General features: G+C 40.0%; 1 protein-coding gene and 1 pseudogene across 1 annotated transcript; both read right to left on the bottom strand.

Annotated features, from left to right (window-relative positions):
- Window positions 1-1596: 1596 nt before the first annotated feature.
- LOC133906882 (26S proteasome non-ATPase regulatory subunit 4 homolog) lies at window positions 1597-3028 on the bottom strand. Its single transcript, XM_062348846.1, has 4 exons — window positions 2680-3028; window positions 2092-2189; window positions 1915-1983; window positions 1597-1723 (listed from the first exon to the last, which is right to left on the bottom strand). The coding sequence occupies exons 1-4, from the start codon at window positions 2723-2725 to the stop codon at window positions 1691-1693; spliced, it is 246 nt and encodes an 81-aa protein (XP_062204830.1). The 5' UTR covers window positions 2726-3028; the 3' UTR covers window positions 1597-1690.
- A 461-nt stretch (window positions 3029-3489) lies between these two features.
- LOC133906883 (26S proteasome non-ATPase regulatory subunit 4 homolog) lies at window positions 3490-5713 on the bottom strand (annotated as a pseudogene).
- Window positions 5714-11096: the final 5383 nt, after the last annotated feature.

Consider the following 11096-nt stretch of genomic DNA (forward strand, 5'->3'; position numbering starts at 1 on the left):
TATTTATTTGGATTATGTTGTTGGCATCATGAATTAGTAGTAGTGTTATTTATCATGAGTCATCAAAAGAAAAATATAAGAATTGACGTCAATTCACATGCATACATGTGCATTGATGCACTTCATATGGTGATAAAGGCCGGTCACTGCCATCGTGCGTGATTTGTACCGGTACATGAAGTTGCATGAGAGATTGGCATCGTCCAGCGCAAAACTCTCAAATAGAGTTGTATCATGGTATTCATACATTTGTAAAATATTTAAAGAATACATAATCCTGAAGAGTTTAATGCCATGATATACGGGGAAATTGTATTAGAAGTTATCGTTGTTGTTCTATCGATGAATATGCTGTCATGCGGGAGGATACTTTCTTCAAACTCACATGTTTTAAATTTTTATTGTGAAGAAAATGTTTGTCTTTCTAAAATGCTCTTTAACTAATTAAGACATGTTTATATTCATAGTCATTACTTGCTAAGCTCGTCTCACCCTCCTTTAACTCCTTTTCAAGTATGCTTAGAGTGTTGACGTGCATTTTGAGCATGAAACTTGGTAGCTGCACGCACTACATCGTCACAATGTTAATAACCTAACTTGTCTTTAAAATTATGATTTTGGTAGCTGTCGGTGTTATAATAAGTTCTACACTTGAAGAAGTAAACTTATATATGTTGTATAAAGTCGTATGTTTTGATTGCATTATGAAACATTTTATACATAGTTTATATGATATATATCTTGCATGTGGTTATTTTATTAGTTATACCGCACTTTAAAGGAAAACTATACTAAAATTTTGAATTTTTAGCTGTTTTATACTTAGACGTAAAGTAGGATGTTACAATTGACAAGGTTGGACCAGCACGTTACATGGTGTACACATCAGGAGCTCTAGCCATGTTCGTTGGTTGCGGTCAGTCGTACACCAGCCTCAAGAAGCTGAATGTCAAATCAATTGTTAAGTCCCCCAATGCATTTGCTAGTTCCTGAATCGATCGGTTGGTTTTTCTCTCACCATTGCTAATTATTGTTCGCATTCGATCTTAAGGTTGAGAGACGAGGATGCATGAGCCACAAGATGTGAATCCAATGACAAAATTGTGTCTGATACTGTTTTCTCAAAACAAAATCAATTGATTGACCATCACATTCACACCCAACCCTTTTATGTTGCCACTCGCATGACAATTCATATTCTTGGGAACTCTTTTCTGCTGCTGCTTTTTTTTTCCTCGTATGATGAGAAGTCTAAAAGAGACTATCATCTGCTCTCGGTCAACGGTCATGGTGAACCTCAACAGCCAGATACAGTACAAATATTCTATTTGAGCAATTTTTGTCTACGCTCAATGCGGCTAACTGTAAAGCCGGAAGCCACTTCCATCCCAGGGTTTGATCCACAAAATACCAAAAATGATAGATTCTGGCAATCACCGGGCACATACTTACCAGCAGTATAAGAAACAAGGGCTATTATAGTTGCATTGTAGAGTTGAGCGGGCACGATGGAGTGTGTCGAATCTTACAATGAAGCTTGCAAGGGGCAGACTAACTATTGATTCTTTTCATCCTCAGGCTTATCTTCGTTCTTCAGTTGCTTCTCTGGCGGCAAAAGGTCGAAGCAGCGGCGTCATCACTCCACAAGATGTGAATCCCTTAATATGTTGATTAGGATCTTCCTTTGGGCTTACAACCCTTGTACATTTCTTGTACATACATTCTATATTAATAAAAATAAAAATAAAAACTTTAGGTGTCTCCCCTGCTGTTCCAGTCAAAAAAATTTGAGAGATGCATAGATAAATTTTCAGACAAGAGATGTGCAAATGAACCAGAAGCACATGATATAACTTGTACCCCATCAAGATATATGAAATCAAGCAGAGCCCCTTCTGAAAAAAAAAAACATACCTCCCTCTGGCCATTCAATACTGCCAGCAGATTTTTGACAGTTGGGTCGTTAGGATCAACACCAGGAATCTGGAAAAACAATTATGGTACGTGCTTACTAGTGTATCAATGTGATTGGTACTGGCAATTAGAGTAAGCATTGTGGTTACTGAAAGAATATCAAGCTCCAGGCCTCACTGTATAAACGACAGATGCCACAAATGATTGATTCTCAAACACTTCATTCATGTCAGACTGAGTGCCTGTTTTTTCTTCCTGAAGAGACATCTGAAGAGCTGCACGGCATGTCTTCAAAAAATGAGAAAAATCAAGTATTCACTGACAAAACGGTGAGTATCACAGTGCATTAATAACACATGTATTTCAAGGATAATATTGACAATAAAACTGACTTCTTGGTTGTAGGCAGTAATGTAATTCTCCTTTTTTATAAATGGTAATATTGGAATTTGCTGTGACATAAGCGGGCTAACCACTGGAGGATGGATAAGGACACTAACTTTTGTAATTCAATCTATTTCCAAATACTTGTAAATTTTGACCTGGAATTTCATTCACAAATACTAGAACTTGCGTATTTCACTACCTCATTTTATGTGTGATATTGGAGCAATTTTGGCCAATTCAACCCGCAAATGATTTCCTAGGTATTCATGCACTGGTCGAATGTGCAAAATATTTGCGAAGGGACAAAGTATTTACGAAAGGACTAATACATTATGTTTCCATTCAGATTTCTTTAACTAATTATGAAAAACAAGTTACCATCTGCAGCAGAGGCAGCTCCAGAGTTACCATCTTCCATTGACATCACAGGAGCTTTTGGTAATAGCTGAGCCTCGTCATTCTGTATCACACAAATATTAATGACTAGTCTTATGATCAACTATAGGACGAAACAAATCCCTTAATCATTCAAATGTTGGCAAAAAGAGGGGCAACTTCAAATCTGACCAATCCAAAAGAGATATAAAAAGCATGGGTATCCCTGGAAAGTAATCATGGCATGAGTAAATAAATTCCGTGCATTCAGATCCGATGCATGATACCTGATAAACACACCATGCCCTTCTTGGCAAAGCTTAATGGAGCATTGAGACTAATAATGCAAAGATTATTTCACTAATTACATACCGAAGTGTATATTACAAGTGAAATAAATCCAGAGACTTAAAGAATATTCCGATCTTAAAGTAGTCAATCACATCTTCACAGAACTTTTCAAAGGTGTACAATGAAAATGAGGTGGCATATAATTCAAGTGACATATACAAGATCAGAATCAAAGAAATATATGAATTTATTTTTTTAAGACAAGAACAGAGGTCTTAACGTAATTCCATGTTTATCCACATTACTAGCTTATGACTGTAGGATTTCCAAGACAAAGTTAGATTGTCAGAAAGCAGATTACTGCAGGACTTATGCTTTGCAGGGGAAACTGGTTAGGGAAAGACTTTCACTTCTCAAGAGCAGTTAAAATTTGCGAAAGTGTGCCTACACATTATATCATTGGGGAACAAGAACAGAAGTCATGATATAGTCATGCAGTTCAAATCATTGCGGTGAAGTACTAACCGTAATCATTTGCTTTCAGGTCATTCCAGTCAGATAAATGCAAAATTCAGAAATAATTTCTTTGGTTTTATAAGAGGCCCAAGTATAAAATACCGTCAGCTGATTTCTTTTATCCTCAGTAGACGGGTTTGGAGCAGGTTCTGCATCAGCCATAACAGTGTCACTATTCGAGGTTGAAGATTGGTTTTTGCTTTCAGCTTTGGAGGATTCTTCTGCAGCTTCTTTGCAGCAGTTTCTTTCCTTGCTCTCTCTTCTTCCAAAGAGATCTGAAGTGCCAATGCCAGCTCTGAATCCACATTCGGGTCCATGCCAAATTCAAAACCAGATGGTCCACTGGCTGCAGTAGCAAAACCGCTTCCGCCTTCGTCTCCAGCCAATATTGGTGAACTGTAGGAGGACAGAGTTATTAGAGATAAGATGCTGTTGCAACACAATTAATAACCTGATAACATAATAGATACTTACCTGAGGACATCAGAAAGGGCAGTTTCCCCTGGATATTGGTGAATTATGTGACTGTTGTCACCACTATTCACTGCAGCAACAAGAGCTTCTAGTTTCTCAGGCTTTTCATCATCAGATTCACCGAAGTCAACAACATCAAGAGAAACATTGTTCTTCTTCAGCTTTTTCCCGATTGCCTCTAGTACATTCTTCTCGTGTTTTATTGGGCTGCAGGTGAAAAATATTTAGAACTCAAAAATAAAGTTTGGTTAGTAACACTCCACTGATGTAACCTCATGCCATACCTTCCAACAAAAACAATTATTCTCTGCTGCTGGTTCTTGTTCTGTCGATGCTTGAGTGCCAGTTGAGCAACCTCGATAGCAGCAGTCAAGTTTGCTTCACCGCCAATTTCCAGCCCTGCACCCCCAAAAAAAATAAGACTCGGTCCTTTAAAATATGGTGGAAACAGTATTCTCCATAAGTATCATTTTGAACAATCTCTTAGGCATGGAGCACAAGATGCAACACATGATTTCGATGAAGTTTACTATATGTTATCAACAGGGTGACAGGAATTTTCCAGCTTATTGTAATTCCCTTTATGTTCACATATATCTCAGAAATACTCCCTGAATAAAGGCAGTTGAAGTGTTGAACTCAAAAAAAAATCTGACCACTAGTATAAACAGAGGTACTAAAATTTGGCACATGGAATGTGTAGGTTCATGATTAGAAATACTTCCATATCATTATAATTCAATAGTTTTCTTACAACGTAACTGGAAAACTAATAACCAAAGGTGTGTGTTAGAGACAGTGGTCGATTTCCAAGATAACAAGCAAAAGAGAATTGAGGGAAACTTTTGAACTATGCCACATTGTAATGAAATGGACACTCTACTATCACATCACATATGTAAGCATGACTACCAAAATCAGGAATTGCAGTACCAGCCAACACATAAAGCCCTGACAAGTGAGGATGCACTTGCACCCACTCAGAAGATTTTCTCCCAAGATACGCGTAAGCAAAACCCTCTTACTCAATGCAGGGTGCCCGTGATGCTTAAATTACCCTCTTGAATTTAGCTACTCCATAACAAACAACAGGATGCGTTTCCAAGCAGCATTTCTCTGGTACCTCTTCCTAATTCTTTCAACACTCCTGAAGCAAAAGCTAAGTCCATAACGAGCTAGCACTAGTGGTAGTCCACAGAGCAAAGAAACCAGAAACTTGTGCTTCTCAAATTATGCCATACAACCTGAATTTGATGGATTGGCCAGCAAGCCACTTGGTGAGATTTGTAACTGATGGAAGGACCAGTTGATAATAATAAAAAAAATCAAGTGGGAAGCGGGGAGGTTCCGAACCGTGCATGCGGGTGAGGATAATGACAAGTCACAAGGTCGGTGGTGGGCGTGACGAGAACACGAACGCCGTTCCCCGCCATGGCCAGCACCCCCACCGTGTTCTCCCGGTTCGCCTGTGGCCGTCCACCGATCACCCAAAACCCATTCAGACTCCGCCGCCCAAAACCCTAACAAATTGGGACGAAAAAAAGAAGACGGCGCAGCCGCGGGTGACGGCGTGCGCGCAGCGAAGCGAAGCGAAACGAACCTGCGCCTTGGTGCCGCAGATGAAGGCGAGAGCGTCGGCCTGCGCCTCGAGCCGCGACGGGCAGTAGTCCCCGTTGCGCGCCCACTCCGAGTTGTCCACGCAGACCATCGTCGCCTGCGGTCAGGAACGATCAGAAGTCGATGGGCGCGACTTGGTTGCCGCACGAGGAGGACGGAGGGGGAAGGAGACTTACGGACCTCGAGCACCATGGCGGCGGTTGATGAGGAAGCCGAAGCCGAGAGAAGGTTTCGGACGCCTCCGGGGCCCTATGGGCTATTACTATTAGACTGTCTTCAACAGAATTTCTTTATAGTTTCTATTCATTTTATGAAAGAATTCTAATTTTTCTTTAACATTCAAGTGGTTTTGTTTCGTGGTTCTTATTCCAAGCGATTCTCATCTTATTTTTTATTTTAAAATTATCTTCACTTTTTCTTTACGAAACCTCGAAAAAAATGATTAACCATAGAGTAAAAATAAAGTGTGGATAGGAGAATAAAAAAGAAATAAAATAAAATGAAATGAATATAGTTTAAGATGGTCTTACAGCTCGTCAATTGCGAGATGAGCCGGGTTCCGGCCCACAAGGAAGCTCAATTGTTGATCTCCAACCATCCGTTTCGGTTCTGTCGGGCTCCAATTTATTTATTTATTTATTTGTATGTATATTTTTGTGTTTTTGCTGCACTATCTTAAACAGTTTCCTTGTCGCGGGTGCAGTTGACAACCATATTTTGGGCCAAATATATTTCCAAGATCTAACTGCACATTGCGCTCCGAAGAATACTAGAAGAATGACGCTTTCCAAGTAACAGTTACATTAGTTTGAAACATTCCATTTCGGAGATTAAACGACATACAAATCTCTAATATATAAAATATGAGTTGGTTATCACATCATATCTTCTTTTTCTCTCCATATATCTAATAAAAAGTCCTAAAATTCAAATAATTTATCTATTTTTATCATCCATTCTCGTTCTTCACCCTTTCTGCATGTTACCAGCTACGAATATGAGATCTATTTTACTAATAAAAAGTAAAAATGAAGAGAGAAATTAGTGGATAATCTTCTCTATTTTTTCAAATCACATCTAAAATCAAACTACGATATCTCTCCTGACGTATTCGTTCAGCGACACTCCTACGACGCATCCGCATGTTTATACCTTAAGTTTATACTTCATATTACCGCGTTCAATATTTATATTTTTATTACAACGCATACACACTTAGTTAGTCCTAGGTGATGGGTTAGTGTGACTGGCCCTTAGGAGACAGCCGGCATGGCCTTTTGTCCGCCTTCTGTATTATAGTTTTTATCTTAAATGAATGGTAGAGCTCTTGTCTTTTATTCCTACTACTTAAAAATACGTAGTGTTTTTCACACTAAGTAGGACGTACTGCCACCCCCTCATGAGCTCTTACAAGTGGTCCCTCCACTCCCATCTCCGCACGTCGCACTCGCTCCCTCCCCGACCCTGATGCACACCGCCTCTTCCCGCATCCCTCGCACGCCGCACAGCCGCAACTGCCATTCCTTCTATCTAGTCGCCTACGCCGCTGCCATCATCCCCCTTGCTCTGCCGCAGCAGCCACCGTTCCTCTCCCTCCATCCGCAGCCGTCATCCCCTTCCCACCCCGTCGATCACGTCGCTGCCATCCCCTCCCCACCTCGTCGATCATGCCACCGCCATCTCCGCCGCATCGTTCGCTCCTCCGTATTCCTTCGTGATCCCTTCTCTCATGCCACCTCCAACGCCATCCCATCGTTCTTCGTATCATATGTGGCCTCTAATCCCCCAGCTCGGATGCCCGTCCATCTCTACCTCGGCTCTCTCCCCGCTCCTTCTCCCCTTCGGGGTGTCGATCCTGTGTAGCGGCGAGGCCTGTGTTAGGGCTGCGAGCCGCTTCAGTGTACGAAGCCAGCGCAGCAGCGGGGCTACATCAGGGCTCAAGCCTACAGTTGCGAGATGGCATCGGGGCGAAAAGGCCAAGCCGCGGAGTCAAGTTTGCAGTCTCAGATCTGGTGTCCTCAGATTATCGACAACCTGCTTTGTTTTCACTGCCATTTTAGTTTTGATGGCCTCATCTAATTTTTCAGAGCTCCAGTTTGAACTCTGTGGCATAAATTTCTTGAGTTTTGTGCTTCAGTTTGATGCACTGATCTGAATTTTTGAGCTTCGATTTTGGTTTGGCTCGGTTGTTTAACGAGTCAATCAGGTGGTAGTGAAAATTTGTATTCCCATGTTCCTGATAAACCGTATTTCTCCACTTATTTATATTTTTCAACTTAGAACTATCTCCTATTATTTGTTCTAGCGAAATGCTAATAATAAGGTGAGGTGATGCTTTGCAGTATTCTTGTAGTGATTAATTTGCTAATCAAGTGGATATGGAGTTTTCTTGTGCACCAAAAAATACAACCCATGGTCCACGGTCGAGCACTGCAACGGCTCGGTGTCCCCCTCCGCCAGAAGCAGCGTCTCCAGTGCTCCCGTGCCGCCAAGTGAAGCAAGGAAGAAGAAGGGAAGGGTGAGCTCAAAGCTGCACTCTTTCCCCCAGCCGTCCCTCCTTTCTTTGACCCAAACTCTTACCTGCCATTAGAGGAAATTAATGCTGGGAAATTAGGAGATTGAGTTGCGATTTGGAGCAAATCTTGGCTCATGCGGTTAGGTTTCCGATTGGGTAAGTTTCCATAGTGGCAATGTTAGTTGTCAGTTTTTTATGGTGGTCTGTTGCTCTTGTTATGACTAAGGGATGGTTTTTTATGCCTAATTTCATATTTTTCCTGTTTACACACTGCCACTGCTACATATTTCAAATATGATCCATATGATTTGAAATCTTTTGTTTGTTAGTTTAGGATAGTAAACCCCTTCAATCCTTGATGACCTATCTTGTGCTCGAATGGATTTATTTATCTCATATTAACTCATTGAAGCTGATTCTTAGGTACACAACTAATGCAGAATGATGGTTGATGAGTACTTGTGGAAAAGTGTTCGGAGTGTTGGTTTAGATAATGCTTCTGAAGTTCTGAACATATTATTGTAGATATGGACCATATGGTCAATCTTCTTGTGGGCCACCTTGTTTTTTCCTTCTAGCTATTTCTTCATCCTAGTGCTAGGACTAATTGTCTAGCTTCGTAACAAATGATTACTTACTGTTGTTCTCCTTAGGAAAATTAAGTAGCTTAGTGCTAGGTTGATGCCATAATGAAAAATACAAATTGGGGCACCCAAACTTTTGTATATGTTACTTAATTTGTTATTTCCACTTGGATTGCTGACTATTAGAGCCCATTTTGCAGCAACACTAGCTGTCTGGCATGTGACATGCATTTCTTAATAAGATTGAGATCATATATCACATTTGCTTATATTGGGACTTGGTTAGCCTATAATTTATAGATCTGATGTAGCTGGCCTAACTGCTTTCAGATATACATTGTTTTTATGGCTAATATGAAGGAGGAGTAGGGATAACCCTCACAAATCGGTAAATCAAGTGGAAAATGGGTTTTTGTTAATATCCATTAAATTTAATCTAGTATTGCTCATTTTGGTAATTAGGATAATTATTTTGTTTCAAGAGTTAATGAACAAAGGGTGAATTGTAAAGGGGTATATGTCGATATGGGTACAATCTTTCGCCAAACCTTAATTTATTTTTGGTGTGTGCAAAGTGTAGACCTTCACTTTTATAATTGAAGCTGTTGTCATCAGGTTGCTGAAGGTGTCCAAAGGGTAGTGATTGGCTAGAATGTATGTCATCTACTTACTCTAACCAAGATAGAAATACCATATATCTCTAATGATTACAGTAGATTGCCAACAGAAAAAGTGATTATTACAATTTTCAGTACCCTTTGCTAATATATGAATGCATGAACATATTGTTCTGATTAATGTGTACCTGTAGAGTGTCTGCTCGAGGAGAATTTTTTATGTTTTGTTTTTGTATTTTATTGTCTCGAATTAGAGACAGGAAGTAATTTCAGGGGATCCTTGAACATTTTAGGAATTTGTGTTATATTGTGCTCAAACTTGATTCTACCCACTACAATTTGGCATTTTTATTTTTTTCTTTCACTATAATTTTTTAGTTGTAACAAACAACGGCATATCCTTTAACTTAGTGCTATGAGTAGAAGTCCATATAATGGGCCGCCTCTCTTTAGTTGGATAATATTGGACAAGTATTGTGTCAGGTAGGTAACTAGCTATAGGCTTCATTTCAAAATGTGTCGCTGTTTTGCTTTTACCACTATCTTGGTAATGAAAATGTATTATGAGGTAACTGGTCTGTGGTTTTAGTACCGGCTTTGTCCATCCCTTCTTATGAGTATGCAAATCTATAATAGCGGCTCATGGAGGTCTATAGCGTACTCTGTTGTGTTCATGGAGCTTGTATGTCTCCAAAACTCTCCAGATTTATTTTTACATTTTAAGCCATTTTTGGTGATGAGGTATCAGGAATATAACTACGCATGAAACCATCGCATGCTTTTAGGATTCATCCCTACTTCCTTTGCATGTCCACTTGTTTTAATAGGGTGGCCAAGAGAAGCAAAGTAATCATAAAAGGGCTTAGATGAGATTGATATGGTAGCACACTAATTAGAATAGGGTTGCCCCCACGGCCAGGGTGGCAAGTCAAAGCAGAGATGTAGGACCCCTTGCATTGGTTTGTCAAGTAGTACTACTTGAACCTGATGGTTTTGCGGTTGCATGATATAAGCCAAGTACAGAGTATGTTGCATCGGAAGAATATGTCGCAAGAAAACTGGGTTCACCCTTCACCGGGATGTTCTATCATTGGTTAAACATTGGTGGATACTTGCTCATGGGTGGGTTGTTTATCTTGTTTTTCTTGCGCACACATTACGTATTGCTCTTCTAATTATTAAGTATTGGAGTTGAATTAGTTCGGAATATAGGTGTCGGTAAAATTTGAAAACCGTAGCGTTAACACGAGTATTCTACTATATAGTCTAATTTGCACACACATGCACGGTAAAGTCATCCTTCATCTTCTAGAGATATTATAAATAAAAATAGTTATAAATGAACAGCAGATTTACCATGTGATAGCACAGGAAATCACTCCTTAGATCTATAAGCAATATCTATATATATGTTTGTTATTATCTTATGTAAATTTTGTTTCCGTTGTAACATATGGACACTCAACTAGTGTTTCAAAAGAAATCGTGGGGCCTAAGCTGAGCCTGTTCACATGATACTCAGATCCCTTTGCAGCTTGGTAATCTCTACCCCTCAGGTCTTCCCATGGCTGAAAGTAGGTGCCACTTGTGCTCAGCTTGTTGTCTGGAACAAGCACAGCAGCCGCTTCTTTTGGAACTGGAAATCAGGTAGCCCGTTCCATCCGAAACAGAACCTGAAAAGCACTACGCAACATCGACAAATTCAGATCATGTGGGCCAAGAAATGAGGCAGACAGGAAATCAAAGCATTCTGGATTATGAATTCTGGATATATACACTTCTCTTCTACCAAAGAACAACTCCACA

Source organism: Phragmites australis, chromosome 24 (assembly GCF_958298935.1).
Source record: "Phragmites australis chromosome 24, lpPhrAust1.1, whole genome shotgun sequence".
In the NCBI taxonomy this organism is placed as follows: Eukaryota; Viridiplantae; Streptophyta; class Magnoliopsida; order Poales; family Poaceae; genus Phragmites; species Phragmites australis.